This window comes from Alligator mississippiensis, chromosome 11 (genome assembly GCF_030867095.1).
Source record: "Alligator mississippiensis isolate rAllMis1 chromosome 11, rAllMis1, whole genome shotgun sequence".
Classification (NCBI taxonomy): Eukaryota; Metazoa; Chordata; order Crocodylia; family Alligatoridae; genus Alligator; species Alligator mississippiensis.
In genome coordinates, this window is record NC_081834.1 from 32,276,838 (window position 1) to 32,291,178 (window position 14,341).

The window sequence follows — 14,341 nt, forward strand, 5'->3', positions numbered from 1 at the left end:
TTTTATTTGATTCAGAAATACCTACGATTGTTTTAGTTCAGCATGTGTTCAAGACAAACATTTCATAAAGTCTGCGAGTTCACTGCTAGCTGGAATTCCCTTGTAAATACATGTTTGCACTTGTGTTTTCATTTTATCCTTGTGAATAAAACTCTCGCACCCAATTATTATTAGTAAGGCCCAGAGCCTCAAAGTTAGTTAGACACTTAACTCCTACTTAACTCCTATGAAATCTATGAGGCTTAGGTATCAAACCACTTTGAGAATCTGAGCTCATGTAATTAAAAATTGGCCACTGTCAGCACTGCAAATTACTTGTTTGCAAGAATATTCACAGGTGCTGCTTGCCGAATTTGCCTCTTTCTGCCCATAAAGTATTCCCTTTAAGGGACTCTGTCAGAACATCAGAAGTGTTACTTTTTTAAATTAAGAGCACTAATTCATAGCCCTGGAGACTGAAGTCATCCAGTTTGCTGTGGAACAGATAAACACCAAGGTGGCAGCAGGGTAAGTCAACTTACACTACACCCCATGGATATACTAGTTTTCTAACCTGGAGGGACAGGGATGAAAGAGTGGCTCTGTTTCTATGTTTATTTAATCCCTGGGTTTTGGTTGGGAGTGCAAGACTGCCAGCTTGTGCTAACTGAGATGTTGTGTTCTTGTGTTGTGTCCATTCTGGGAACAGAATGGTTTAACTTCCACTCAAAAGCCCAAACACTCCTTAATTAAAAACTGACCGCTGTTCTCAGATATAACAACATTTAGGTGGACTGGATTTATCTATATGTGATCTCACAGTTCTTTTAAAGGACTTCAGACTGGTCTATTTCTTGTCATTAGACTATTATGCCAAACAAGAATCTGAAAGACTGCCCCACGCTTCAGACTGACTTGCAACAGGTCTTCTGAAGTGTGCTGGTACCAGCTATTCAAAAGGCTGACACATACAATCAACTAACACACTTACATGTTTTCACCTCTTATTCTTCCTCCTATAAACTGGATGGTACCACTTCATGTAATGTGCTAGCCTGTGTTTTGCTAAATGGCTTCACATCCAGCCTGTCATACAGCTCTTTCTAATGCCAACTGTAGCTAAATGTTTCAAAGTGCAAAAACTAGTAATGTGTACCCCATTTTTAAAAACTTGAAAAAACTACACAATACTGTCACATCCACAAGGTGCTTAACCAATCTTCCTCACGGGTCAACTTTGTGGGGTTGGCAGATCCACAATGGATCCAATAATGTGTATCCATGTTACACCAAGTGGAAGTACTGAAACTAGATTTCAAAGGATTCATTATATCTCAGCTATCCTTTTTACCTTGATTTTTTGGAGCACAGGCACTTATCTCTAGGAGCTGCTCACCATCTGGAAAAGCAATGGACTACCTTCTGCTACACAGTTCACAAAATCAAGAGAACAAAGCTCTGATTAAATGAAGGAGTGTAGTCATTTTCAATCAGTACCAGGAATCTTGTGAGTGTTGTGAAAACTCCGTAGTAATTTCTCTTCAGTCAGAACAGCTTGTTATCGCTGACCCTCCATCTTTGTGCAGGTTGAGACTAGCACAGTTAACATCCCTACATATCCCAGGTAGGTCAGCTGTGGACTTCAGGGACCAAAACTCACTTGTGCTTGACCAGCCATTTCAATGCCAGCATCAAGGAACTCATCAAAATCATCACTGAACTTTCCAGAGGCTGCTGCCAACTCTCCACTTTGACCCCGTGTAGCATGAACTACTTCTCCTGCTGACTGGTTCAGATCTGCTGCAGCCTGGTTCAGTTCACTTTGTGCTTCTTGGAAAGATTTAGAACTTGGAGGCAGCTTCAAGAGAAAAGAGTTAATTTCAGTAACCAACTGTTCAGATAAGCCCTTAGCAACTATGCAGCTCTTGTACCATTCAAAATGTTAAAAGAATGCATGTGGATGGTCCCTGGGATTACACCTGGATTGCTATGATTTGAATGATGAAAAGATAGCCTTTATTTTAGAGGTGGGACTAAATCAAAACCTGTATAGCAGCCAGCCTAGTTTTGCTCCCTGAGGGAAATTAACCCTAGATTTGGAAGTGAGAAGTATAGGCCTCTACTATTTGAACTCCATGTACTAAATCCATTAACAGGAAGACTAGGCGGCAGTTATCTCCTAGCTTTGGGCAAGGCAAAGGGCAGACAAATGGTCATCAATGCCTTCAAGCTACAACAACCCCTAACTTTGGGATTCTTTCATATACAGATCCTGGTCTCAGTATGGCGACTTTTCATTTATACTTTAGATATTGGGGAATTAAGGCCAAGTTATTTATCTCCATCTCAGAAGACACCTGGAAATATTCTTTTTTTTTTATCTTTTATTCTACAATACTGGCAATCTGCGAGTCAGCCACGAACTGTGGAGGTTCTAATGATTATCTATTTGGCAGAATAAACATCACAAAATGAATGTACAGTAACCAAGTGGATTTGAACTGGCTCCAAATTATGTTTGAGCCCTAAACTAACTAAAGCATGCACTGACTAAAGGTATTCAGATTCCTTCAGAATGAGATCCCCTGTTCACCCAACAAACAGGAAGATTCCCACTGCTTCTGGTAGTGATGACACATGACTGAACTACACAGCGGCCACACGCCTCAGGCAAGTTGCTTGTGGTTACAAACTATAAGTGGCATTTAAGGATAGAAATATGGACACAACTTTTAATTTATTTAAATTAAATTACAATAGACTCAGTACACTTTTTTAGAAGGGTGCAATAGAAAATGGGGATTGTGACACTGTCGTAAAGAAGTATGAACGAATACTGCCTGATAGCAGGGCATCATGGTTCTCCCACTAAGTTGAAAGGATAGCTTTGTATTTTTCAGGTCTTTGCATCTTTCAAAACTGAGACTTCCAGTAATGGAGCTGACGGTGATCTAGGCAGGGTTGGCAATAAAAATTATCATATTTTTGAGTCACAGCAACATGTGAGTTCTCTCCAAATCAACAGAGAAGCTTTTCAGTCTGAAATACTGAAATGGGAAAGGCATTTAGAGGATATTTCTTACGAATGAATTTAACATATGGAGAACCCAGGTCAGGTTTTGCCCCTCTGAAATAATTTACATAAAAATATTTTTCTCACCGAATCAACAAGTAGCTTTTTGCTAGATTCTCCAATACTCTTCAAGGCCACATCCACATCCTTTTGTCCAGGTAGACAATTCACACAGTTATTCAATGAATGGGAAACTGCTTTGGCCACCTGGAAATATACATGCACATGAAATCATCAGGAATAGCTGACTGGGTCCTGTTCAACAAGCTTTAACCTTAAAGGGCAGTTCACCTTTGTGGCAGGGAACTTCTAAATCCTTCTCTTGCTATAACATGACTCCTCCTCTAAGGCTTGTCCCTTTCTCAGTTTCCCAACTGCAGAAGAGCAACTGTTGCTCATTATACTCACTCATTTGGCAAGGCAGTGCCTGGACTGGAAACTTGTAATGGGCATTCAAAAGTGTTATGCAGAAAGGGGCTGTGTGGAAAGCAAGTTAATGCTGATGAACCAAAATTGATTTTTAGCACTGAGCAGATGACAGCTCTAACAAAGAAATAAGTAACTAGTCAGCCAATCAGGTGCTAGCAACAGAAAAAGGGCATATATGATGCTTCATGTAAGCTTCAAGGAACTGTTATTTAAACATACCCCTGCAATTATGATTTAAAAAGCCAAACAGCCTCAGGACCCTCTGACCAAGAGAAAAGGATCTGTTGATCTGATAAAAAAAATGCTGATTTGATGTGATATGTTTAGAAAAGTTGGTGTGTCATGATTTATATTTCAAGCACACTATGATGACTCAGGATTGTTAAATTGGTAACAGTGAGAAATCTGTTTAGTTTCACAATTATAATCTCACATGTAAATATCACAGGGTTTAAAGGTGCTAACACATGCAGTAGTGTACAGATGTCACTCCACAACTTAAAATAAATCTTCCTAAGAGGAATTACATCAATTCAATGTCTCCAAAGCAGCCTATTTCCTAGCTGCATCAGCTGTGCTATTTAGTGCTGTGGTTTCAACATTCAAAGTTGTTTTCTGCTGGTTTTATGCAGCAGGCATAGAAGGTCATGTCACAATTTACCTGGGCTAATCTTTGCTGACTCTCTGCATCCCCAGGTGCTGCCAGAGCCTTCTTTGCTTCCTGAATAAGCATAGCAGAGCCTTCCATGACATCCCTTGCTGAATCTAACATAGCATGTGCTGCCACGGGGTCAGTAGTAGATGCCGCAACCCCTCGTGCTGCCTGAGCCAAAGTCTTCAGAGCTTGAGCTGTCTCTCTGGCAGCGACCCCTAAATTCAGATTTCATCAAGCACTCTGTTAGTATCCTCTAAGGCACAATCTTTTTTACTCTCTGGCAGCTGAATTTGCTGGTAATAAATCCATTTCAACATAAAATTTCAAACATTTTAAAACAAGTCTTTCAAATGTGAACACTTCTGATACTTACATCACCATGCAGTTTGAAAAAAGCCATAGAGTAAATAATATACCCCAAAGAGCATATTCCAGGGCACTTCTAAACAAATGGACACTTCCTTCTTATGTCAGGAAAAGAAGGAAATTCTAAGATTTTTAAATTGCTTTCAGTTGAAACTGAAGAAAAAAAAGAAGTTCTTAACTCTGAAGGGTAACATTTTAAAAATGCCTAAGTGATTTAGGAGGCTAAGTCCCATTAACTTACAACGAGTCTTAGAAGCTAAAATATCAGTTACTTCTAAAATATGACTCAGGACCTCACTCAAGATCAAAAAAGCAGAAGAATTTCAACCAAAAAGCAACATGAAGCTTTCTAAAACAAAGCAACTCAATATCACCTTGTCTCCTTATGCAGAGTGTGCACAAAGTGGAAAAAGGTACATAGCAGACCTTGGGAAACTGGTTAGGTGGCCTGGCAGTCTGACCCAGATACTGAAGAAGTTCATCAGTGATGAAACTAAGAACTATGGTTCAAGCTGTAATGGAAGAATGTTCTTTTATCTGTCTGTCTAATTCATCCTTTACTGAAAAACCATACAATGTTCTTTACTCCGAGTTTTTAAAACATCCTTATTAGTCTGTAGAATAAAAATTGCTACCTACACAACAATGGACTATTACAGATCCATTAAATGTTGGTGGTCTTTTTACTTTAAGTACAGAAAGGCTAAACATGCCATTTCTACTTTAAAAATTCCCTACAAGAAGGTTCTCACTCCCTGTACAAGCCTGCTTTGTTATAGGCCTTTGCTTTCCCATCTCTAAACATTTACAAAGTTATACAGCTGGAATGTAGTTTCACAACCTAATACAAATTACGGGGCTGCCAATTCCAAATGTATTAATGCTAACACATTAACAATTTCAGTGCCACAGTCACAAGTGAACATTTTTAAACACAACACTTTTCTTTGTTACTGCAGAGAAAGAGCTGTGTTATGTATAAATGTAAAAGAAGTTCAGATCTAGACACAGCAATAGGATTGGCACTGCTTAAAGTTTCCACCTTTCCATTAAACAGCCTACAATGCAACCTTTGCCTTTTTGACATTTGCCATACACAGGAAACCACAAAGTTTCTCCCAAAATGATAAATTCTTTATCAGGAGTTGAAGCAGTTCTCCCTCCCTATTTAAAAGGCAGGTTAGTTAGCAGGATGCTGGGATGGGAACTAGGAGACCTGGCTTTTACTTCCCCCTCAATAATTCTTGTGCTGTGGGACCTAACAAAAGTCACTTCACCAATCTGTGTCTCCATTTTCCTTCCCACAGTTACTCTGATTTATTTATTTAGCTTGTAAACTCTTTAAGGCTTAGAGTCTTGAAGTGATCACCCCTAACAAAACAGGGTCCTGACTATAGAGGTCAATAAAAGCTGTTGTAATATTTAAAATATTTATATTTATTTATAACATCAGCACTCTTAGGGGAAGTTGACTAGAACATTAAAAGTAGCTGAAATCTGAGAGACAGTTCTCTTATCTCCCAAAAAAATGGGGGATGGGAGATTCAGTTTTTATGTTGTTGGCTCAAAATTCTTTTTCTGTGATGTCCTTTTAATCCTTTTAATGATCCAATCACAATTTTCATAGATTCATAATGTTAGGGTCGGAAGGGACCTCAATAGATCATTGAGTCCGACCCCCTGCATAGGCAGGAAAGAGTGCTGGGTCTAGATGACCCCAGATAGATGCACATTCAACCTCCTCTTGAAGACCCCCAGGGTAGGGGAGAGCACCACCTCCCTTGGGAGCCCGTTCCAGACCTTGGCCACTCGAACTGTGAAGAAGTTCTTCCTAATGTCCAATCTAAATCTGCTCTCTGCTAGCTTGTGGCCATTATTTCTTGTAACCCCCGGGGGCGCCTTGGTGAATAAAACCTCACCAATTCCCTTCTGTGCCCCCGTGATGAACTTATAGGCAGCCACAAGGTCGCCTCTCAACCTTCTCTTGCGGAGGCTGAAGAGGTCCAGGTGCCCCAGTCTCTCCCTCATAGGGCTTGGCCTGCAAGCCCTTAACCATACGAGTGGTCCTTCTCTGGACCCTCTCCAGGTTGTCCACATCCCTCTTGAAGTGTGGCGCCCAAAACTGCAGGCAGTATTCCAACTGTGGTCTGACCAGCGCCAATAGAGGGGAAGTATCACCTCCTTGGATCTGTTTGTCATGCATCTGCTGATGCACGATAAAGTGCCGTTGGCTTTTCTGATGGCTTCGTCACACTGCCGACTCATGTTCATCTTGGAGTCACTAGGACTCCAAGATCCCTTTCCGCTTCCGTGCCACCAAGCAGGTAATTTCCAAGGCAGTAGGTATGCTGGACATTTTTCCTCCCTAGGTGCAGCACTTTGCATTTCTCCTTGTTGAATTGCATTCTGTTGTTTTCCACCCATTTGTCCAAACTGTCCAGCTCTGCTTGTAGTTGTTCCCTGCCCTCCGGCGTGTCCACTTCTCCCCACAGTTTTGTGTTATCCGCAAACTTGGACAGAGTACACTTCACTCTCTCGTCCAAGTCGCTGATGAAGATATTGAAGAGTATCGGTCCAAGGACCGAGCCCTGCAGGACCCCACTGCCCACACCCTTCCAGGTTGATACCGACCCATCCACTACAACTCTGTGGGTGCGACCTTCTAGCCAATTCGCCACCCACCAGACTGTGTCGTCATCCAAGTCACAGCCTCTTAACTTGTTTACCAGTATGGTGTGGGATACCGTATCGAAGGCCTTCCTGAAGTCTAAGTATACGACATCAACCCCTACTCCTGTGTCCAGGCGTTTTGTAACCTGGTCATAAAAAGAGACTAGATTAGTCAGGCATGATCTACCTGCTACGAACCCGTGCCGGTTTCCCCTCAGCATAATTTTTCCTGCCGGGCTCTCGCAAATGTGAGCCTTGATAATTTTTCGAAGACTTTGCCTAGGATGGAGGTGAGACTGACTGGCCTATAGTTGCCCGGGTCCTCCTTCCTCCCCTTCTTGAAAATGGGGACCACATTGGCCCTTTTCCAGTCCTCCGCGACCTGGCCCATGCGCCACGAGTGTTCAAATATTCCTGTCAGTGGCTCTGCAATGATGTCAGCCAGTGCCTTCAGTACCCTCGGATGGAGCTCATCCAGGCCTGCCAACTTAAAGGCATCCAGTTCTTCCAAGTGACTCTGCACCATCTCAGGGTCTACGCATGGCAGTCCGGCGCCTTGCTGCTGCCTCTCTACAACCCCAGTGAGAGACTTGTCATGCCCCTCTCTTAGGAACACTGAGGCAAAGAACTCGTTGAGGAGTTCAGCCTTGTCCCCCCTGTCCGTCACCAATTGCTTCTGCCCATTTAGTAGGGGTCCTATTCCTCCCTGGGCCTTCCTTTTACTCCCTATATATCTAAAAAACAATTTTTTGTTATCCTTTACTTGGGATGCCATCCTCAGCTCCATGGTAGTTTTGGCCCATCTAACTGCCTCCCTACAAGCGCGAGCAGAGGAGGTATACTCCTCTTTGGTAATCTCTCCCCGTTTCCACTTTTTATATGCTCCCCCCATTTTCCAAGGAGGAAAATTCAAGTCAGGAATTTAAATTTCAAATATAGAAGCCAAATAAATCAGATTAAAAAGGAGGAGTTCATCTTTATTAATTATGGAAGAGTAAAAAAATCCCTAATTGTTCAAGCCTCCAATTGTGTTCAACAAATTTCACTACATACTGATTTGTAAGTCACAGAACAAAACAAGGGAAACTTGCACAGGAACTTAAGTACAAAAGGATAACATATTCCATTCAAAGTTAAATTGTAAATGACTTTGCCACTCTTATTTCATAAAAAATTGGTTTAATGGTACCCAAGACACTATGTGGCAAACAACAACAAAATCCCAAGATGAACACTTACTACTTGTTCAAGTACCAAAATGATCAGCACAAAGTATTAGGCAGCAAATAGGACAGACAATAAAAGAGATCTTTGACTACTACAGCAGGTTTTCCTGTCCTAGCAGCTACCTACTTGTTTTATTTTAAGATAGCTCCTTGTTTCAGTCACTAGATTCCAACTTCATGAGTTTATTTTCAAATACTAACTAATGCATGGGTATATAATAGAAATTTGTGTCATCTTAATCCAATTACATCCATTTCAAATGAAAGCAACTGAAATCTGTGTAGTCTTGATCCAATTACATCAAATGAAATGGTAATTGCCATAATGGTTCTTATCAGTAATGTTTAAAAATATCCCGCTGTGGTGTTTGCATCAACACCTTCTATTTTCTACACAAATAGTGTTAAATAATTGCATTTTACAAGGCTGAAATGTTTCTTCTAATGGCTCTTTCAAGGTCCTAACACTGGTATACACAACTAGAAGTAGAGTAACTGCTGAAAAATCGTGCTCTGAAGGTTTGCTGCTCAAGTTCTCCATTAGTAGGGACCTACTCAAATCATGATTTCACGGATTTTGCAAAACTGGGCAATGTCTGTGAAATGGCAAACTCCACGAAAACTGCAGGGGAAAGAAAACCTTACTTAAAATAAAAATGCTGACTCCCCAGTGGGAAGCAGCAGTCTTCCCAGCTGTGCAGCCTGGAATGAAGGGGGTTACACCAAGGTGAGCAGACAAGATGGCTGCCCCCCCCCCCCAGTTGATTGGCTGAGAAGGCTACCTGTCATGCAGCCCTGTTCCTCTCTACCAATCAGTGGTGAGGGCCAGGGGCCACATGACAGACAAACCTCAATCAGCAGTGAGGGATGGGGCTGTGTGATGGACAGGCTTCTTTACCAATCAGTGGAGGGGGCAGGCTACCAGGGCCCCGTAACCAATCAGAAACTGGGGGGGAGGGGCCACCATGATAAACCTGTGAAAATGGCAGCTGGCCTCATGATCTGCCCATGAAACTGGTTGGCCGCCATCTTGACTTAGCCTTCTGCCCTTGATATGCAAATTTGATCATCAAGGCAGAGAGAGCAAGAGCCTCATGCATGTAAATCCATTACCTGTGGTAAGGGATGCACAGTTTTAGCCAACACCAATGTATCTTGGGTATAGTTGAAGTATGAGATAAAAAACCCCAAGGGCTTTCTACCATTTAAAATAATTACATTAGTATCATTCTCATCACGGGCTCTCTCACAACAGTAACATTTACATAACCCAGCACTTTAATTCAATTGCACAGTAAAGAATTGTCTCTTTCCCCAAAGAAGTATTTATTTCATAGATATGGTATCAGAAGGCTCAGCCTACTCCAAATTTCTGAGCCAGAGAGCAGTCCCTGCAACTTGGTTTCAGAAACAAGGCAGCTTATTTTCATGAACAATTGCTAGTAACTCACAAAATTCACTACAAGTGTAAAAATGACAAAGAAAACACTTCCTTCACTTAAATAACAAGAAAAACTTCCAACACACATTTTATGGAAAGCAGAGTTTGCTTGCAGGCATTATAAATAAAAGAGTACCTGTGTAGTGCTCATTGCCTTGAGCAGCACAAGTCAACAGCTGGGCCATTGATGAACCAACAGCTTTGGATGTGCTTCCTAGGTCTTGAGCACATTTTTCAAGCTGTGAAAACATTCAGAGGACAGATTTCTTTATTTATGCTACAGTGAAGCAATTTTTCCTTCTAAGCCTAATGGAAAGATTTTTCTCCCAGAAACTGGTCTTGCACTACTCAACCCTAGGACTTGATTAGCATGCATTCATTGTCCAGGCCGAATGAAATGGAAGTACCAAGCAGCATGCACATGGGAAGGAAATCAGGGCTTCAAAGTTGAGTTTTGATAGTTTGTATCAACTGTTATTTTACAGTTTCATTCTCTAACTACAAGATTAAAAATGAAATCAAATGTTGATTCTCTTTCCTGTTTTTTTAATTGCAATGGCTAGAAGAAATGGATATTAAAAAAAATCCCTATAACCTAATTTCTTTCTAGGCCCTCAAAGTAGGACCTCCTCCACTATGTGGTTTCTGCCCAGAGCAGGGGTGGTCAAACCCCCTGCCTGTGGGCTACATCAGGCCTCTGGAGCTGTGTACGCCAGCCTGGAAGGCTCCCTATGGATCCTGTTGGGAGCCTTGCAGGCTGTGGACCTACACACTAGACCAGGTGTGCAAGGCGGAGGTGGGGCTGGCTTGGACAGTGCAGAACCCCTGGAGCCTGGTTCCAGCCAGATAGAAAGCTTGCACTGCTCCTGTGTGACAGGATCAGACCCCTGGTCTCTACACTGCCCCTGCCTGGCCCCTGTACACAAGGACTGCACTCCGTTCAGGTGGAGGTGGTGATCCCAGCCCCTGTCCCACCCCATTTATCTGGCCCACAGGCCAAAAATGTGAGCACCAGAAGAATAGTCTTCTTTTTGGCATAAGGATCATTCATGGTGCTCAAGACAGATTCTGAAAGGGCACTTACGTACACTGCTGTTGAAAGGAACATTAGATGGCTTATTTCACCAACACAACCTCAGAATGTTGAATTTTAGTACATAAGTCATGGGACACATTTCCTACATGCAAGGCAGACCAAGCCTCTGCTTTATCACTAATTACCGTTTCTCCTGGGAGTGGTTTTAACTGTCCATCAACAGCTGCCATCTTTGCATCTTGCAGTTCACTTTTGAGTGTCTGGACTGTATTCAAAGCAGAATCAATTTCCATTGGACCACATGCTTCGTGAGCCTATCCAGAAAATAGATCCACAGAAACTGTTATCATTAAACAGCCTTCTACTTTAAAAAATGGGGACATGTATTGCGCTGGGACACAATCTAGACAAATTATGAAACCTCCATTCCTTTAAATCAGACAAACATTTGTCTGGGACAGTTTAGAAAGGGATGATCCTGCCTCAAGTACTGTGTTAAATTGGAGTTCCTCTTATAGTCCTTTTGAGCCTTTTTCTACCATTTTACAACTGTCCCAAGCCACATAAGGGAATGAGATCCATTTTGCACTGTTGAGTTTCAATTTCTAGTTACTGTCTCTTAACAACTTGGGGTATGTCTAAGTAGCAATCTAAAGGGTATGCCTGTAGCTCTTGCACACATTGGTAAGCTAGTGGTAAGCTTAGGGACTGATAGCAGCATTCCTGTGACAGCACAGAGCTCACTAATAGGCTAGTAGGCCACACATTTATTCAGGGTTTCAAGCCCCCACTGAACCTGCTGATGCCACAGCTACACTTATTGTATCCAATCTGTGTCTATACAAACTGCAATCAGACCGTTGGACTGCAGCATACATATAAAATTAGATTGAAAAGAAGGCAGCAATAAACCGAGAATTGCAAATGGCATTTCTAGCTACACACAAGCTTCAGTAAACCACATCTTATAAAATACAATGAAACTCTAGCTGAACAGCAAAATTTACCCACCTTTTGGGAGGCAGTTCTCAACTCAGCTAAGCTGGTTGCAAGGTTCTTGGCACACTGACTTAGCTGCATTGCTGCAGCTTGGTCAGTCACTGTGGGTACTGCAGCTTTGGCTGATGCCACCATCTTACTTCCTGGCTATTTTAGGATTAGCAAAGAATGTGATTGATCAGTTCATGCCCATACGCTTACATAAGTGCATCAAACACTAAAATAGGCCTATTATGAAAGAAGAATTAAGGAACTGAAAATTTTAACTGTGGTTTTTTAGGCTAGCAAATCATTAGAACCAATATCAATGTATACAGTGCACTGACACTAGCCTCTGCCCCATCCCCATCTCACCCCCAATTTCTTTACTAATATGTTTAGCTTAGTCATAACCCTAAACAGCAAGATCTCTGCGGTAGGAACAAACTTTGTTTTAGTCATTTTTCTAGTGCAACAGGTACCAAAGTCTGACTGAGACCTCCCATAATATAAACAATTAATTAGAGAATTTTCACCTTATAGCTTGTTTGCTCAAACAAGCCTGGATAGCATATATGCCAAATTTATTTCAATATTTCTGAATATTTACATTTTCTTTTAAAATACTAGTAAATGGGAACAAATAATTTAGGTAAACCATCACAGATGGTAGTGTTAGCACACCTTGCTTACCATGGTATCCATGAATAGAAGCAGATGGATTGCCCCAATAATTTCAGAGGGAACTTACACTCTATGCCCTTCCCTGCCACCCTCCTTGACCCTTTCTTTTAAAGATGGTTTGGACTGCTTGAAATTTGGGTTCTGCCCAGAACTTTGAACAAGACCTTGGGATCTTGAACAGACACCTGAAAAATGTAAATTCTACCTCCCCCATAAAGCCCTAAGAACTCTTGCTAAAATACTGTGACTATTAGCAGTAAGGACTTATAAAGATACCTCATGGTAAATATTTCTCAAATTAAATTTCTTCTCCCAGTGGGTCTCAATCAGTGACTAAATATATAGATCTCACTGTCATTCTACCGTTACAGCTATGCTTTTCAATGCACAAGTGAAGAGTATTCAAAATCAGGACCGAAAATGCTCGAGACAATCTGCAGAGTTTATTTGATGTTATTTACCTGAAGGAAGTTCTGGCTGGAATTTATCAGAGCAAGCTGAGCACTGAGATCTTCTGCCTGCGCTTGACTCCCCCTCACTCCCTGTACCAACTGAGGAATGTGGTCAGCAACGTTCTGGAGGAGGTTCACAAGGAAGGAAGTTTTAATGGGAAATTAAGCAAATGCAGTACCAATCAAGCCTCAAAGTACAGGAGAAAAGACCTATGGTTTTTATCAAGTATAATACCACTGACATTTCCCAGAAATCATTTTGGTCTCTAAAGATTTTAACGAGTACAAGTCAGGACATTTTTTACAGTACATGGAGGATTCAGGCTTGCTACAGAATTATATGGATTAGCTTGAGGATTCTATATCACGGATAAAGCTTTTCTATAAAAACAGTAAGGATACACATGTTCAATAACACATTTTTTTTTATTTTGCATAATACAATTATTGTTATAGACTCCAAATTGCTCATGTTAACAACTTGAACAGCTCAAGAATCTCTCTTCCTTCAAGGAAATTTCAGTTTCTCAAACTTTGGTATCTCATCTTATTTTTCTTTGACTGATTGATAAATGTTTAAAGCATAGTTGTGATATTCTGAATATGCATGTCGTTAAAATATTATCCATATTCCTGTCCAAGTATAAACTTATGTGCATATGACTCATCTTCTGTACATTTTTCTAGAATACTTTCCTCAAGTATTAATTTTTTTTCCTGAAGTACAGAAGCAGATTTTCAATCTCCTATTTGCTGCATAATAAATCAGTGTTAAGACCAAATTAGAATGAACTGCAATCACAGTGCTTTTGCATTTGTATTGAGAATGTATCAGCCTACAAGACATCTCTTTGATATACTCTGCCTTTGCAGATATGTTCAAACTCTTTTATTTGTTCACCATTCTTTCAAGAGCAGGCGTGTGAGAGGTAATGCACTTAATAGCCAAGTGGTAAATGTCAATACCTTTTTTCCTAGAAGCTTTGATTTGCTTAGTGGTTGCATTCTTGATTTCTGCAGTTTCTCCAAGTAGAAGAATATGCCATTTTGCACTCAATTTGGCTTTTATTTCCCTAAAGGCCTTGAAACAACATGGTTCAGAAGGAAAAAGTAAGCTCCTAGCTACAGGTAAAACTAAAGTACTTGTCAATGAGATATCCTGCATCACAGCTTACAATGAAACAAATCTGAGGGTGTCTCTGTGTTCACTTCTACCGTACCTAAGCTGTATGCTGCCTGCAGCCTACTAGTTAGTGAATTAAGTATAACATGACCCATCACTATGTTAAGTTCATAGACTGGTTCAGAAAAGGAACTTAAGGGCACAAATTGCATGTCAGCCAAGTAAGAGA

At 41.1% G+C, this 14,341-nt stretch overlaps 1 protein-coding gene across 3 annotated transcripts in view; it reads right to left on the minus strand.

Annotated features, from left to right (window-relative positions):
• Positions 1-14,341, minus strand: part of TLN2 (talin 2) — a 391,556-nt gene that overhangs the window by 119,705 nt on the left and 257,510 nt on the right. For all 3 annotated transcript variants that reach the window (XM_059714785.1, XM_059714786.1, XM_059714784.1), the window contains exons 24-30: positions 12,999-13,112; positions 11,887-12,021; positions 11,061-11,189; positions 9,976-10,078; positions 4,143-4,351; positions 3,140-3,259; positions 1,640-1,837 (exon numbers count right to left, since the gene is read on the minus strand). In XM_059714785.1, the coding sequence (XP_059570768.1) occupies positions 1,640-1,837; positions 3,140-3,259; positions 4,143-4,351; positions 9,976-10,078; positions 11,061-11,189; positions 11,887-12,021; positions 12,999-13,112 (1,008 nt within the window). The remainder of the gene's footprint in view (positions 1-1,639; positions 1,838-3,139; positions 3,260-4,142; positions 4,352-9,975; positions 10,079-11,060; positions 11,190-11,886; positions 12,022-12,998; positions 13,113-14,341) is intronic.